At 39.7% G+C, this 17,932-nt stretch overlaps 1 protein-coding gene across 6 annotated transcripts in view; it reads right to left on the reverse strand.

Moving 5' to 3' along the window:
* TPP2 (tripeptidyl peptidase 2) overlaps nt 1-17,932 on the reverse strand; it is a 69,938-nt gene that overhangs the window by 43,949 nt on the left and 8,057 nt on the right. For all 6 annotated transcript variants that reach the window (XR_004279089.1, XR_004279090.1, XM_032314464.1 and 3 more), the window contains exons 3-6: nt 10,505-10,600; nt 8,656-8,760; nt 6,292-6,416; nt 1,509-1,672 (exon numbers count right to left, since the gene is read on the reverse strand). Coding sequence is in view for 4 of the 6 variants with exons in the window: in XM_032314464.1 (XP_032170355.1) it covers nt 1,509-1,672; nt 6,292-6,416; nt 8,656-8,760; nt 10,505-10,600 (490 nt within the window). In the remaining 2 variants the exon portion in view is untranslated. The remainder of the gene's footprint in view (nt 1-1,508; nt 1,673-6,291; nt 6,417-8,655; nt 8,761-10,504; nt 10,601-17,932) is intronic.

Consider the following 17,932-nt stretch of genomic DNA (forward strand, 5'->3'; position numbering starts at 1 on the left):
GAAAACAGGGCAGCTGGATTTGAATGTCACCCACCCCCCAAACTACTCGCCACCCCCAGCGACCAGTCCGACGGGCGAAATGTGGAGCTCTGGGGTGCTCGCAGTCGGCTGGGGGCGGGTAAACGGGGGCAGCCACTATGTTTCTTAAAAGGTTAAGTACGTACCTGCCACACCAGCCAGTTCTCCTAGAAACCAGTCCAAATTAAACAAAAACATACTCGCACTCAGAGACTTGGACCCAAATGCTGGAACAATGCAAATGTCCACCGACAGGCGAGTGGGTAAATAAACCCTGGTGCAGCCACACGGTGAAATATGACCCAGCACTAAGGGACAAGCAATTTATAACAAGAGGGATGAATTTCATGCCATAACTCTTCTACTTATACAAAATTCCAGAAAATGCAGAACCTGGACAGACAGAAAGCAGTTCAGGAGCTACCTGGGGCCGCAGGCGCAGACGGGGCTGGATGAGAAAGGAAGACCAGCAGACTTACAGGGTGACGGCTACGTTCATTATCTTGGCTGGGATAGTGGTTTCCTGGGCGCACATCTATCAAAACTTACCAAATCGTGTGTATACGCACGCAGTTTACTGTACGCAACTCTAACTCAGTAAGACTGGGACGGGGAGTGATAAGAGTTAAAGCCGTCCTTGCTTCCTCCCTAGAAGTAACCACTGTCCGGGAGCTGGTGTGTATATTCCTTCCATCTATATTCTTTAGCATACAAACACACATCCATGAATACTGTATAGTATAATTTAGCATGTTTTACAATTTTACACAAATGTTTTATCAATGCACGTTTCACTAAAATTTTGTATTTGAGATTTATGAATACAGCTATATGTAGATTTATTCATTTTGTTTGCTATATAATATTCCACAATGAATACTACACAGTTTTAAATTAGCCTGTTCTTTTGTTAATGGATATCTGGATAGTTCCCAACTTTTTTGAAGTGACACTGAATGCCACATGAGGAGCTTTTTACCTGACTTTGTATTTGGAGGTGAACTGCTTAAGAGGTAGTATGTGGAAGTAAAATTCCTTCCAAAGGAATTTTCATCAAATGAATTATACCGATTTTTTAAAAGAGTATTTTTATTTACTTGACAGAGATCACAAATAGGCAGAGCAGGGGGCAGGGGCGGGGGGTGAAGCAGGCTCCCTGCTGAGCAGAGAGCCCAATTCGGGGCTCGATCCCAGGACTCCAAGATCATGACCTGAGCCAAAGGCAGAGGCTTAACCCACTAAACCACCCAGGCGCCCCTATACTGATTTTTCTTTTTGGTGGCCGGACCATGCTGTACTCTTGGAATGGATCCTACATGGTTTTGACTTTAGAGAAAACAATACCTTACTAAGGGGATCAAATCCTATTTATTATCCCATACCTAGTTCTTTAGATAGAATTGCTGAGTTAAATTCTCTATAAGGGTACTTTATGGCTATAGTAGCAACACCTTACCATGTCAGTAACTAGTAAATCTGAAACAGATTACCTCCACTGGTCACAATGGAGAGCAGGTTTCCATCATCATATATATTAACAGAGTAATTTAACATCTCAGCTGTGCCAAAGGAACCGTATTCTTGGGCCTCTTTATAGTTTCTTAATACTGTAGATTTACTCAAATCCCCATCTTCATTTGAATCAATGCAGGCTCTGTAAATTGAGAACAGATAGTGAAATTTATCTATTTTCTTTGGCTTTCTAAAAATAACATTGTATGGTTTACCAGGTACCTTCTTACTACTTTGTTTATTTTGTCACCACAAACACAGTAACTGCCAGCTTTTGAGTCCGCTGTTTCAGAGTCACCAGTAAAGATTAGGAAAGAAGCTTAAAGGACCAGCCTTTAAATGAAGGCATGTATGAAGGACTTTAGGAACACCGTCCACCACAAAACTCCAGGCAGAAAACCATCTAGCCACTTAAGAAATTAGACCAAAGCTTAGCTTCCAGCTTTAGACTAATTCAGGATGATTATGACATACAGCCTAGACCTTACTCCTTTCGGCTTCTTTTAAAATTGGTTTCATGAAGCCAACAGTGTGTGCAGCTCCTTGAAACTAGATGAACTATAGACGGTGTCCCACTCCCACAGTTTAACAGTCTCAGGCAAACATCGTTTACAAAAGTACTTTCTACATAGTTTTATGGTTATCCTCCTGTTTGTTCTTTCCCCATGTTATCACTGCTGTAATTTTTAAAATATATAGCCCAAATACTATGAAGTATCTGATTAAAGCTAAATAAATCTAAAATAAAAATCATAAATGGAATGCACATTACTTAAAAGTCAACATTATGTTTTTAGCTATTGGGTCTTTGTGCAGATTTGCTAGATAAGAAAAACTGTTTTAACAAGTAAAAGTCAATCACAACTGCAACAGTGAGTTAATGGAAGCCCACCAGAATAGAGAGAGCATTTCTTACAAATGCTATCTCATAACTATGACAGTTGGGACAGAAGGATCTCTGAAACTGTTTGTTTGATTATACGCTCATCAATCTGGGGCTAAAACGATACATGGCATTTCAAAAAAAGACATACAATATAGGAAAATACAGGAGACTGACCACTAGTGGGGAAAATGAGACAAACAGAAAACGCGTGGCATATCAGATGGAATTAGGAGCGAGATTAACAGGTTAAGATGTATTCCACCAGATCTCCCCATCTGCTAGACAGAGCGGCACTTTTGTTCCTGAAAGCATTAAACGGGCTGGTATCCATCCTGGCAATCATCTCTGAGGTCCTTGGTTTCTTTCATCCAGCCCATCAGATACTTGAAATTCCTGGCAGTCCCTCCAACATCTTCCAACGTCAGTTCTCCTCTGCCCTAAACCCTGTCCCTACAGTCTCTGCTACTTGAGCTGATCCTTCAACGAAATCTTTGCTGATGCTTCTGAGATGGGCTCAGATGTTCTCACACTTGCTTCCACAGTCTAGAGTTCATGGAATGGCTTCTCTACAGTCTACATGGTACAAAGAAGGTACAAATATTTGCCAAAGGATGAAACAATGAAGGAATCAACATCATTCTCACAGCAAATACACGGACATATTCCAAGATCAGTTTCCTGCAACCACCATCAGTATGAAATGACTCAACATTCAATCGCTGTATCAAAACACCAATATAGAATTGAGTGACTTCCTCAGTAACTCCACAGAGGCCAAGTATGCGTACGGTACAGGAGCATGACTTTCTGAAGGTGGCTGGCTTAGTTTAAGGACAAGTGTCAGAACACCAGAAAGGGAACACGGATATGAGGTTCACGGGTAGGATCTGAGTACGTGTGTGAGGGGGGACAGAACAGGGAGGTTGAGTTATAAATTTCCAGACTCTGTAATATATTTTTTCGTCTAATTTTCTGTGGAAAAAATCCATAGCTTTCATCAAACTCAAAGGAAATCTGAGATAACAAGGTCAAAAACCAATGAAAAAAAAACAGTTAATGGCCTTTTCTTCATGGAGTCCTCTATAAATAGTCTTCTCAACCAGTGTTAGCTCCATATTGAGTGACAGTGAGTTTGACCCTTATACGCCCTGACAAATACTTAAGGGTAGCGTTATGGCAGGTTACGGGCTAGTGCAGTGATATGGGTTTAATGGTGGACAGTCTTTGTAAAAACAAAGTCAAGGCACTTAAGGTCATTTTACCTCCCCTCAGAAACAGCTGGCATTTCTGCAATGACAGTGCCTAGATTTGCCCTGAGTAATTTGGGATCTCTAAGATTCTCCTCAAAATATTCTGGCTCTGAGTTTATCTTTGTGTATGGTGTAAGAGAATGGTCGAGTTGTAGTAAAAAGAAGGGCCATCTGTACCCCAATGTTCATAGCAGCACTGGCCACAGTCGACAAACAGTGGAAAGAACCAAGATGCCCTTCACGGCCGATCGGATAAGGAAGATGTGGTCCATATACACTATGGAGTATTATGCCTCCATCAGAAAGGATGAATACCCAACTTTTGTAGCAACATGGACGGGACTGGAGATTATGCTAAGTGAAGTAAGTCAAGCAGAAAGAGTCAAGTATCATATGGTTTCACTTACTTATGGAGCATAAGGAATGGCACAGAGGACATGGGGAGTTGGAGAGGAGAAAGGAGTTGGGGGGAATTGGAGGGGGAGACGAACCATGAGAGACTGTGGACTCTGAGAAACAAGCTGAGGGTTTTGAAGGGGAGGTGGGTAGGAAGCTGGGTGAGTCTGGTGGTGGGTGTTATGGGGGGCATGTATTGCATGGAGCACTGGGTGTGGTGCATAAACAGTGAATTCTGTAACACTGAAAAAAATTTTTTTTAAATGAATAAAAATTAAAAAAAAAAAGAAAAAATATATTCTGGCTCTGAGACAGAATGGGGGAATCAAAGCCCCATAAAATATACAGTAATATGCAAACAAAAGTTAAATTATTTCCAATAATACCTGACAGTGTAATTCTGCTGCATTTTTCAGGGATTATAACATTTTCTAAATTGGTACCCCAGTAACTTCCGCTTTTGTTTCCTTTGAGTTTCATTTCCAATGCAAAAATTATAAAAGTTGTCTTAGAAGACTGCTGACAATCTGTTGCAGTGTGTCCCTTGCTTTGTCAACTGTCTTAAAGCTCTTGAAAACACATACTGCCACCCTGCACATCCTGACCCAGATTCCTTTCCCTTAGGGCAAAGTTGGCAAGTGTTTTCAATTCAGGTAGGAAAAGTTCTAATTGAAACCACCTATTGCCCCACTACCCTATCCCTGCTAATACTAGAGTATCTCTTTAAGCCCTTGTGGTGTATTTGCCCATTTACACTGTTTTTGTATCTAGTATTCTCCTCACATTTAACCTTAACCTTGTGTCCTCTCCAACGCTAAAAATCTCCTAAAGCTTATCACTGGGAATGACTATATCATCTTATACCATGAGGTGGATGTACCAAATTTGCTAAACCATGCATCTGAACACTTTTTACACTTGATAGCCAAAAGGCCGAGAAGTGATTGAACACTTTTTAATATTATACTCTGATCCAAGCTTTCTGTGAAGTTTTTAAAGAAAAATAAAATAGTTCACAGACATGTGCACACCTGCATCTATACAAAAAAATACCCGAATACGTGCAAAAAAATGCATTAATATTTAATATCATATGGATCAGAATGTTGCTATATGTAAATTATCTTATTAACATTTTCAGTTCCGAATGGAATGGGGATTTCTCATTCAGCTGAAAATGTTATATACCCATTATCAGAGATGAGTCAGCACCCACATCCATGGGAGGAAAGCTCTCCTTTAGGAATGGTGCACTGCAATGTAAATGATCTGAGAAAAGTAATCAAGTCCTTACATCTTGTTCTGTGTTTGCCACATCTTGGGAAATGATCCTCTGTGTATGAGCAGAGGCCCCAACTACAAAAACAACTGCTTGTTGATTTCGAGTTTCAGGGAGGAGTCTCTGATTATTGTGGAAACCCTTTTAAAACATGTATGTCTAAAGACCTATATTAAGGCCATACTCCCAATTCCATGCAGACAATAATGCAAGACATTTACTAGCCAAATACAAGAAACATGCCTGCTGTGTACAATCCACTGAGAAAGAACATGACAGGTGTACATGACAGGTAACCTGGTCCACACTATCGCTATTAGTAGTAACAACGGTAGCAGCGGGGGGAAGAGCTGACATTTATCAGATGCATTCATTATGTGTCTAGAAACATCAGATTTAATTTTCCCAAAACCCTCAAGGAGGCACTACGATGACTCTAATTAACAACGAGGAACAGGCTTGGCGGGGTAGGCAGTGTTCAAGGTCACACAGCTAGGATGCCATCCCAGAGACTGAGCTCTTCACAGATGTGCTCTACTGCCCCACTTCAGCTTAGCTACCTGGTCTCTGTTTGAGAAACCTTCACTCAATTGTACTCCTTTGTCCTTAAAACATTAACAGCAGATCTCTTTCCAACGGCCCTGCCCCAATCAGGAACACTCCTACGTCTACGAATAATCAACCTGTAAATGTTTGGTTAACAGTTACTGTCTGTTAATGCAACAAGCTTCTTTAAAACACGTAAGGGTCAGGTTTACTATCTAAGATACCAAGAAGTTCAAAGGGTTTATCCAAAACTACCCAGAAACCAATTTGGCTCTCAAATATTTCTGAATGGTGATATTAATGTCACTTAAGCAACTCTCTGGACAGTTCTGGGAGCTTAATGTTCTTCGGTGTAGATAAAAGCATTTTTTTAAGTGAAGATCAATATAACACATGAAGCTTACCTCCAGGTTTCACCATCATGCCACACCAAGCAGTCATACACAGGGCCAGGATCACTATATTTTTTCTCAAAAGAATTTAGCAATTCCACTTGACTTTGAAGTTCCTCCTTGATTAGTTTATTTGCCTAGTCCATTAGAAAATATATTAATATTAGTACATTTTGTGCTCTTGAAAAGTTCTATTAACATATAACCAAAGATACAGTGTCACCAAAGTAAAGCCATTTTACCCTAGAAAAATGTAAAAAAGTTTTCTTTTTATATCTATGCAACTTGTAGTTCAATTTAATAATGCAGATATCAATTAATACATCGAACATTTTAAGAATACTACTACTTTTAGTCAATCTCTCATTTATTTATTTATTCTACCCACTTTGGGAAAGACACTGTGCTATGCATTGATTTTATCATTTGGCCAAGATGTGTTACTCACATATCTATAATCTATAACTAATTTTCAAAAATAACTCTAAAATTACTACAAAGTAGATTATCTATTGACTTTAAGATTTTTTATGAGAACTGTTTCTATTTAAATCTGTTTAAGAATCTAAGTAAGAAAAACCATGAATTATCCTCTGCCCTTTAGAATATGCTAATAAGTTAAAATACATACTATATTCATGAACTTGTACAGGTAAGCTGCTATTTAACTATTTTGATCCAAAAAAATGAGAATTGTATACACTCCAACCTGTTTTTTTCCCCCAACTACATGCTACATCAGACAGCTCTACAGTTCACCTGAACAGTCCTACTGAATTAAAACTTAATTTCCACATTCCAAAAGTCTTATTACACTTCATTTTTGTTATTCAACATTCATTCCTCCTTAAAGGAAAAAAAAAGACAATAATATAGAGATTTTTGGTAAACAAAATGAAATAAAAGGGATAATTCAGTCCAGACCCCTCCTGCTATAAAACTGGCCGTATATATAGCACCTGAAATACGACACTTAACGTGTCTAGTAAGAGGCTGAAAGCCAAACAGTGATCTAAAAGAAAATAATACAGCTCAAGAGGATAAATGACACAGTTAAAAAAGAGATGCTGTACACAGATTAAATAAATGCAAGTTAAATGTGTATGTAGATCTATTCAGGCCAGGAGTTCTCAACCCTAACTGTGCATTAATTAAAGCTCCTGGGAGCTTTTAAAAATGCCAGCCTTCCTGCAAGGCTTTGATTTAATTCCTCTCTAGGGCATAAGCACTGGCGGTTTAAAGCTCTTCATGTGATTCTAATATGCAGCCAGGGTTGAAAACCACCAATACCATTCCACTTTTGATTTTAAAAAGGTATATGCATGCATTAAAAGAAAGACTGAGAAGGATAAACATCAAGGTACCATCCCTGGGGTGGGGGGGTAGCATTTTAGAGGCTCTCAATTGCTACTTTGTATGCCCGTGTGATCCAAAAATTTCTGCAACAAGCATGAACTATTTTCATAATTAACATTATCTTCATTTTATTAACTGATTAAAAAAATGTAATAGCTAGGGCACTTGGGTGGCTCATTCGGTTAAGTGTCCGACTCTTGATCTTGGCTCGGGTCATGAGCTCAGGATTGTGGGATCGCGCCCCATGTCGGGCTCAGCACTCAGTGGGGGTCTGCCTGAGATCTTGTCCCTCCTCCTCTGCCCCTCCCCCTGCTTGCATTCCTTCATTCTCTCTGTCGCTCAAATAAATAAATCGTAAAAAAACAAATGCAGCAGCTATTTAAGGATGTGGAACCATGGGAGCTCTCACAGTACTTCTCACAGAAGTATGAATGGGTACTACCACTTTGTGCCCCACCAAAAACATGCATGAGAATGTTCAAAACAGCGCCTTCCATAACAGCCAAGAACTGAAAACAAGGCAAATGCCGATCTGCAGGATGGACACATCGGCTGTGGTGCAAACATCACACAGCAACAAGAGTGGACAAACTACAACACCCACACACGGATGAATCTCGCCAACACAGGACTGAGTGAAAGCAGCTTCTCATGAGAGAACACAGTGTAGGATTCCATTCTACAAATTCCAAACAGGCAAAATCTTTCAACAATGTTAAGTCACGATGGTGGTCACTTCTGGAGGAGGCAGAGAGCAAGGACTAGGAAGGGGTACGGGAGGGAGTGTTCACTTGGTGCTAACTCGTGACTACACACACTTAGCATTTATGCACTTTTACATACATGTATGTTCACTGAGAAGTTCTGAAAACTATGTAAGTTGATTTCAGAATAAAAGAAAAATTAGTAAAATTAAACAATTTAAAACTTGTGAAAAAAAAAACAGTCTGTTAACTCTCTAAGAACTCTATGCTAATACACTTCTATGGCAATGTTTAAATAAAAGCGACTAGCACCAACTTGAGAAGGACAATTGTTGGCAACATCAAATTCTTCTTGTTTTCTACAGGCTTCTGCAAGGGCCACCCTATGAACAGGATCCCAGATTTTTTCCTTTCGTTCTTTCTGCAAAGACAGAAAAATTACCTTACAATGAGGATGACAAACATCCTGGTAAACCCGGACAGTCTTGTATATACAGACCTAGCTGTCACCAGTCGTGACACCACACAATTTTCACATAGGAGCTAAAGAATCATTTATAATCAAGTGGATAAAGCAATGGATCAATAATTAACAACTAGTTAACTCAGTGCACCTGGGTTTTAAGAGGACACATATATCAAGGCACATCCAAATGTATTTTGATACATATGCCCCAATTTTAACCCATCCAAGAATAAAAATAATAGTGTGTTGCATAACACATTGAATTCCCAGTCACTTACAATAAAAGCAAATATGCGCTGTGGGCCCTTATGCAACTGAGAACGGCCTTAAGCCACATGCAAGCGGACGGCAGGGTTAAGACTAGCTGTCAGGAGGGACATGCAGGCTTCTTCAACCCCCTCCATTTCTGGCTTATTTCTTCCCTATCCTCTCTCATTTGACAGAGTTCTGTCACTGGGTTTACCTTCATCTCTATCTTTAACCCATAGTGCCACCAAGTGGAGGTCGGCTAGATACAAAAAAAATCCTTTCCAATAAAACAACTCCACTGAGCTAAGGAGGGGGTAGACATTAACATACTCTATTTGCATGTTCATTTGCACTTTATCATACAGTGGATGAAATTTAATATGGTGCATAAAAATACTATGCTATGTGTACATCAGCCTGAAATTTTAAAAATAAAATAGCATCCAATAAGTTATATGCATTTTTTGTCATTTCATTTTTTTTGCAGAATGATTAGAATCTGACGAAAAAGTAAAGGCCTTATATGGAGTGTGCTGAGTCGCTCTTACGGTGCAGACCCCCTGGAGAAGCAAGTCACAGTGCTATGATTAGAGGGAAGCACCCATAGGTCTTAACCCTTTGGGCTCATTTTCAAGGATCACATTATCTTTTACAGTTGAAACTCGGAACCTGTGTCAGCTACCAGCGGGACAGTAATCCTCTAAATCGGTGCCGGCAAATATGGGAGCCACGGGTTGCTGTTTAGATCTCAATTTTAAAATATTACAGAAAATTAAAATTTCACACGAGTCACATTTCAAGTTCTCAACAATACTGGTCGCCGGTGACTACCGTAATGGGCACACAGAGAACGTGTCCATCATCCCCGAGAGGTCCACTCAGCAGCGCTGCTTTAAAGCGGCTCCTTCTTCCTCGATTTGCAACTTATTTCTCTAGTAACAGCCGTGTGTCTACTATATTGCAGCTGCTTCAGGTCTGAGTAACCCTTTCCCTAGTACTGAATGACGACTAGCCAGGATCAAGAAACCTCGTTAAACAGTACGAAAAGTGGGACAAATCATCACAGAAGCTATAGAACTGGGAACAATTAAGTTAGCCAGGACTTTACATCAACTTTATATAGTCTTTAGTCTTTTGGAGGTTAAAAAAAAAGGTCCCTCAAAATCCAATGAAAGCTATATTCCAACTCTCAGAAAAACACACATATATAAAAACTTGAAGATAATTTCAATGTATTCACAGATTTTCTAAACTTATCCGTGTACACAAGATTAAGAACTGTCACTTTAAATGGCTAACATTCCGCTGAACAGAGCCCTGGAGCAGTCATTGTCCGAAAGTCTCCCAGCCTCCACAATCATTAAGAGTTCATGGGATCTTATGAGAAATGTTCTTCTTTGGTCGGGAACACATGTGAGGAAGAAGTCACTGATTCTAGATTGCACATTACCTGTATCCTTTCCTTGAGTGCCTTTGGATAGAAGTCATAGCCATTTTTAATGCCAATATGATATTTGCCTGAGGGATTTGTCCAGCTCACAGGAATCTATAGAAAAAAAATAAATTGTCAATTCCCTAAATGCTTCCCAATTCCAATGATTTACTACTAGGGAAAAAGGCTATTTCAATTCTATTCCAATGGCTCAACTTGGATGAGCAAGGTTCTGTATCAGAGCAATATTTCTAAAATTCTAAGGTGTCACTTAGTATCTGTCTGGCTTTTCCTTTCATCCATAAATAAGGTGGTTCACCTAGGACACCTTTCATTTACACTATGCTTCATAGTTTATAAAGTGCTTTCAACATTTGTGACCTCACTAAACTACTACAATCTTTAGTTCTCAAGCATCCAAGGACACATCACCTCTCCCTTCTCAGACCTACTGCCAAACTAGGGGTGAGGGGAAGAGGTTTACAGACCCTCTGGACGACACTTAGATTTCCTGTTAAGAAATACATTCCCTACAATCAACAGGGATAATGCCTAGATACTTAAAATAGCTCTTTAAGAAAAAAGTTCTATAAAATCATGTTAATTATATATAACATCTTTTAATAGTCTTTCCAAAAATCGAGAAGTATTTTAAAGCTTCTAATTAACAGAATGATGGAAAGAGCATGCCTGGTGACAAATGGAAAAAGCAAAAAAAAAAAAAAAAAAAAAAAATCAAACTGCTTGTCCAAACTGCAGGAAGGGTGAAAAGAAAGTTAGAATCTAGCTCTATCACAGATACCAAAAAACTCAGTGTAAAGGTCATGTGCCGTAGGTAAACCTGGCTATGAATCCAAACTCTCCCACTAACCAAAGGGGACCCACAGGTTCCTACTTCATGTAAAAGGAAGAAAATGATCCCTACCTTACGATTTGCACATATACTGAGCATTAATCCACTTCAAATGTCCACCAAGAAAATGTGGAATATTCACACTTTTTGTAATCACAGGACCCGCGATTAGAAACAGCTTTCAAACGTGTATAAATCATGAGGTTGAACTTTAAACCACTCAGACTTAGATGACTCATCAGTTCTTACTTGCACAGTATTTTTAACTGGCTCACCTCCATGTCGCTCATCAAAGTATTCCCCAGGTGAGAAACTTATGGATGAAATTTTCTCACAACCAAGTAGAGATAAAAATGCCATTCACAGAACTTCAAAGATCTACTGATTTTTTTAAAAGCCTGCCTATATCAATAATTATTTCTGGAATCAAATGGATGTTTGGAGTATGTGAAATTTTACATATTGTTGGCATATAAACTACTGCTTTTCATTCAAAACTTACCAACCTCTTTTAGAGAACAATCCCTGTTCTCTAACTTTAATGTCCTTGCTATAGCCTGTAACATAACAACAATACAGTGTTGCAACAACAAAAAGGAAAGTAGTCACTAGCTGGCACATTCAAAGACTACTTCACCACAAGTGTCCCACTACACAGGTCAGGTAACCCTGGGCTAGTGGCAACTTCTTTGCACAAGGAGATTATAAAACGTTGTGAAATGCTGAAGGAGTAAACGGAATAACTCATTAAAACAAGTGTAAGATAAGCAGGTGCTAACACATATTTAACCAAATTACTTACATTATATATAATACAATGGAAAATAATCCATGAGACTTCATGTATATTTAATTATAAATGAGATCAATTAAAAAAACAAAGAGGCAACCCACGGAATGGGAGAAGATATTTGCAAATGACAATACAGACAAAAGGTTGATATCCAGGATCTATAATGAACTCCTCAAACTCAACACACACGAAACAGGCAAACATATCAAAAAATGAGAAGATATGAACAGACACTTCTCCAATCAAGACATACAAATGGCTATCAGACACATGAAAAAATGTTCATCATCACTAGCCATCAGGGAGATTCAAATTAAAACCACATTGAGATATCAGCTTACACCAGTTAAAATGGCCAAAATTAACAATACAGGAAACAACATGTGTTGGAGAGGATGTGGAGAAAGGGGAACCCTCTTACACTGTTGGTGGGAATGCAAGTTGGTGCAGCCTCTTTGGAGAACAGTGTGGAGATCCCTCAAGAAATTAAAAACAGAACTTCCCTATGACCCTGCAATTGCACTCCTGGGTATTTACCCCAAAGATACAGATGTCATGAAAAGATGGGCCATCTGTACCCCAATGTTTATAGCAGCAATGGCCATGGTCGCCAAACTATGGAAAGAACCAAGATGCCCTTCAACGGACGAATGGATAAGGAAGATGTGGTCCATATATGGAGTATGATACCTCCATCAGAAAAGACGAATACCCAACTTTTGTAGCAACATGGAGGGGACTGGAAGAGATTATGCTGAGTGAAATAAGTCAAGCAGAGAGAGTCAATTATCATATGGTTTCACTTATTTTTGGAGCATAACAAATATCATGGAGGACAAGGGGTGTTAGAGAGGAGAAGGGAGTTGGGGCAAATTGGAAGGGGAGGTGAATCATGAGAGACTATGGACTCTGAAAAACAATCTGAGGGGTTTGAAGTGGGGGGGGGAGGTTGGGGTACCAAGTGGTGGGTATTATAGAGGGCACGGATTGCATGGAGCACTGGGTGTGGTGAAAAAATAATGAATACTGTTTTTCTGAAAATAAATAAATTAATTTAAAAAAAATGAGATCAAAATCTCTAGGGTCCACATACCCAGACACTTCTCAAATCACTACTATGTATTTTCCTTACAGTAAAGGCAGACTGGTTGGTTACAAAAAATTAAACTAAGGAAAGTAAAAAAATAAATGTTATAATCATGGTTCTGCTATCTAGCATTAACCAATTTTGAGTAAAGGTAATTTATGAGGCAATTATGGAATATGTCATTTCACCTATTTGAGTATTTCATACATACGAACTTATTTTCAGTCTCTTTTGAGTTTCAAAGCTTTATATTTTGACCATCTTAAGCAGATATCTTTAAAATGATTTTATTACATGGTAACTACTGTGAAAATTGATGAAAAGAAATCTTGGTTCGAATACAGTCACAAGAGCCAGCAGGGGGCGCTCTCATGCCCTACCCTCCACATCAGTTGCTGACCCAAGAGGAAGAGACTGGGCCTTGCAAGCAGATACTACAATACCACCTGAACAGGAGACAGCAAACTCTAGTGGACTTTCTGTTTGTAACAGCCCTTCCGGCTTTCCCGCCTTCCTCTGTCCTCTGTATAAAACAGTGGTCCTCTCTTTTGTTCTGGGTGGGGACTTGCCCATGACTTTGCCACAGGCTACTTGTTTCAGACTGCAATTCTCTGCTATTCCTCAATAAACTCATGTTTGCTGGTAAAATAACTGGCAGTTTTAAGGTTAATACCATAATGGAATCAGCGGAGTTTCATATGAGAAACAGAATTTTTTTTTATTACTAATTACATCTCTTTTCCCAGACTCTTTTAAAGAGGGGATGCCTAATGAATTGAGCATTTTCTTAACAAGCCAAATGCCATCATGAGTGTTAATGTTCCAGGCAGTAATTTGTTTTGTTTTTCTTGATTTCAAACTATGTTTCAGCCTGTCAGCCTCATGGTAAATCCAGCACACTCCTTTAGCTACCCCTGCCATCTAAATATGGGACCAAATTCAGTCAAGTCGTTCTCTACGCCTAGACTTGATTTTTATGTAAGACTAAATATTGATGATTTAAAAACCAACTTTAAGTTGGATGTGGTAGAATTTAAAAAGCACCATGCTCCCTTCCAAATGTCTACTAAAATTAGAAAATTACAAAAGGAGAAAAAAAAAACACCCAAAGGTCACAGAGAACTGGAAATGATACTCAGAAGCTGTATCACCCCCATTTTAAAGGTTGCAAAGTAAAAGGCACCACTGAAAATTTATGGGAAATTGTGGTGGTGGGTGTTGGGGCAATTGGTCTTCAGATGGAAAAGAGGATCCAGGATTCCTGTTTTGAACTAAGCCTAAAACCAATTCCAGTGAATTCTGGAACATGAAATGAAATATGATGAAAGTATTCAGAGAATGAAAGAGGAGCATATCTTCATGCTCTCGGGGTCAGAAGGATGTTTTAAGACATAAAAAGTCCTCACCAAAAGGCAAAGACTAATATCCAAATATATTAAATTTACTTATCCAAGGACACCATAAGGGAAGTGAAAATAGATATACAGAATGGGAAAAGATACCAGAGACATCCCATCAGAGGACAGGTACTTAGAAAGTGTAATGGAATCCTACAATTTAGTGAGAAAGAAAACGACTCAGGAGCGGAACAAAGAGGGCAAATGGACTTAACAGGCACTTTACAAAAGAGGAAATCCAAATGTCTAATCAACATAGGGAAAGCAGCTCAATCTTATTCGTAATTAAAAAAATAAATATTAAAACCACAACATCATAGACTCAGATTCCCAGCATATTCGCAAAGATTAAAGAGCCTAAGAATACGAAGTGTTAGCTGTGCAACTATTAAAATTCTTTTACACTGCTAGTGGAAATGCATTTTATTTTATTTTATTTATTTATTTTTTAAAGATTTTATTTATTTATTTGACAGAGCGAGATCTCAGTAGGCAGAGAGGCAGGCAGAGAGAGAGAGAGAGAGAGGGAAGTAGGCCCCCTGCTGAGCAGAGAGCCCGATACGGGACTCGATCCCAGGATCTTGAGATCATGACCTGAGCCGAAGGCAGCGGCTTAACCCACTGAGCCACCCAGGTGCCCTGGAAATGCATTTTAAGTGCAAATACTTGGAAAATCTGCTAGGCATCACCTGGTCAAGTTGTATCTCTATGAGTCAGCAATTACACTTCTAGGTACACATCCTGGAATTACCTATACACACATGCACAAAACATGTACACAAGAGTATCCTCTAAAGAGCTGTTATGGAAGCAGCTGACTGTTCATCAGCAGTAGAGCGGACGGAAGGGGTGCATGCACGCCACGGCACCTTGCACAGCAGTGAGATGAAACAGGTCACTACCGCATGCGGGGCCATGGCTGTATGACAGTCTTCTTTTGAGGCTTCAAGACTAACAGTCTGCAAGACTAATAACAGTCTTCTTTTTAATGACCACTGTAACATACCTGAACATCTGCACATCCTTGAAAAAAATGAGCTGAACACTTACGTGGGTGTGTGGTGTACAGATGGAGATGGGAGCTGACACCAATAAGACTGGGGGCAAGAAAGTCTGTATGAGGAACAATCACACTCCTGCTGCCCGTCCCACATCCTGCCCAAACCTGACAAGCCAGGCAACTGGACATGGAACCAGAGAGATGTTGAAATGTCAGCTTTCTAGAGAGGTTCACACAGCAGAGGGGTGAGGGGAGACATACAGAAGATTCTGCAAGAGATCTGGGCACTAAGCGTGAGCCCCTGAATATAGCCAGGCTTCTCTCTCACCCTCTCCTCAAAGCCCAGGCCGGACACGCTAAGGTCCTCTTGGGAGATCACTGCACAACCCACTGGGAATACGTATGCTGGAAACTGCCACTAAGGGTCCGCCACGACAGCACCGCTGCCCTCACCCCAAGACCCCGCACAAAGAGAGCACTTCCATCATCGTCGTGTGCCCTGCTAACCGAGGGTCAGAGAGGAGAGCTACATCCCGTGGGCAAAGCTCTCAGGTAGAAAGCAGAGCGCAAGGAAGGAGGAGGCAAAGAGGAGGAGAAAGGGAAGGGGAAGAGGTAAAGCAAAAAGGAGAAAAGGAAAGGGAAAAACAGAATGGGAGAAGAGAAAGTGCATAAAAAGGAAACTAGAAAAAAAATTTGAGACAATATTCTCACAGATAAAATGTTGCGCACATGACCCAAAAATATGCTAAGTGAATATGAGCGGAATTGCATTTAAAAATAATAAGCAAAATTTAACAAAATTCAATATGAGGGCTAGAAAAGAGTACTGAGAAATCTCAGAAATCTTTCAGGAAGGAAAAAAGCAAATGAAAGTAATGAAGAAAAGGTGGAAAAACATAAGAAAATTGGAAGACCAACTCAAGAGGTCCACTGCCCAGTTAACAGGAGTTCTAGGTAAAAGAATGGCAAAGCAGTGGGAGAAACTAACCCAAGAAAACATCAGACTCAGGAAGAGGCGAGATTCTTCCTGACTTGCAGGCGCAGTTTTCTCACTGTGACCTCACACGGCAGAGAAAAGACAGCAGAGACTAAATGCCTCATGAGAGCCTCACCCTCATGACCTCATCCAACCCTAACACCATCTCCAAATACCATCAAATCGGGTGTCAGAGCTTCAACATATGACTTTTGGGGTCATACAAACAATTCAGTCCATAACACATGGAAAAGGAAGGAAAACCTGGATGTTAATGCCTCCTTCCTGCCCGTGGAGGGCAGATTCTAAAGACACCCCATGCCCTTGTACAGTCAGTCCTCTCCCCTCAGTGAAGGCTGGGTCTATGACTATTGGAACTGTGACTGTGTTATTATAAGTAATATTGGAAAGGTGAAGGGATTTTGAAGAAACAATCAAGGTGTCTAATCAGGTGACCAATTTAATCAAAGAGGACATTACCCTGGTGGAACTGACCTAATCAGGAGAGGTCCTTAAAAGAGAGACTAGGGCCATCTCGAAGGTCAAAGAGATTCTCTAGCCTTAAAGCAAGCTGTTTTGAGTTCTACGGGTGCAAGAAAAATGATTTCTTCCAACAATCAAATGAACTTGGAAGAGGATCCTGAGCCTCAGTAGAGAGACCACAGTTCCAAACAACACCTTATTACAGTCTTCTGAGACACAGCAGAGAGCCATGAAGAGCCAGACTCTTGACCCAAGGAAACAGCAAGATTAATAAATGCAGGGTTGTATGTGGCTTTAAGGCACTAAATATGTGTTAACTCATGACGTAGCACAGAAAACTAATATGCTGCCACAACAATCTTAGCCAGAAGACAATGCCTAAACATGATTCAGATAAATGGTAAAAGATGGGCAGAGTTTCATACAGCTCTTTAGACATAGATAAACACAAATTCATCTTCCAAACTAATTCTGCTTATTGGTTTAACAGATAAAGAGTACTGAATCACAATCAAATTTTTGACATCTAACAAGCTCATTAGCTAACATCTCATCAACTCCTTTTAGTATCCTTATCATTTTTCACGTTAGCTTAACTTTCTACCCAGGTCTTTCTACCAAGTACAAAGAGTAACACAAAGCCGGTCACTTAAGTCCACGATTATTAAAGCCTAAATATTTCATGTTCCTACTTCTCAGAAGGACCAGGAAAAGATGAAGGCAAAACTACAATTGGTCAATTTTCCTACCTTTCTATCCGAAACTTAAAGTTTTTAGAATTTGGCAATCGCATTGAAAAATATATCCCAATTTTAAGCTCACTATCAAACAAATAAACAAAACAAATTTTTCAAAGA

Source organism: Mustela erminea, chromosome 15, assembly GCF_009829155.1.
Source record: "Mustela erminea isolate mMusErm1 chromosome 15, mMusErm1.Pri, whole genome shotgun sequence".
Taxonomy (NCBI): Eukaryota; Metazoa; Chordata; class Mammalia; order Carnivora; family Mustelidae; genus Mustela; species Mustela erminea.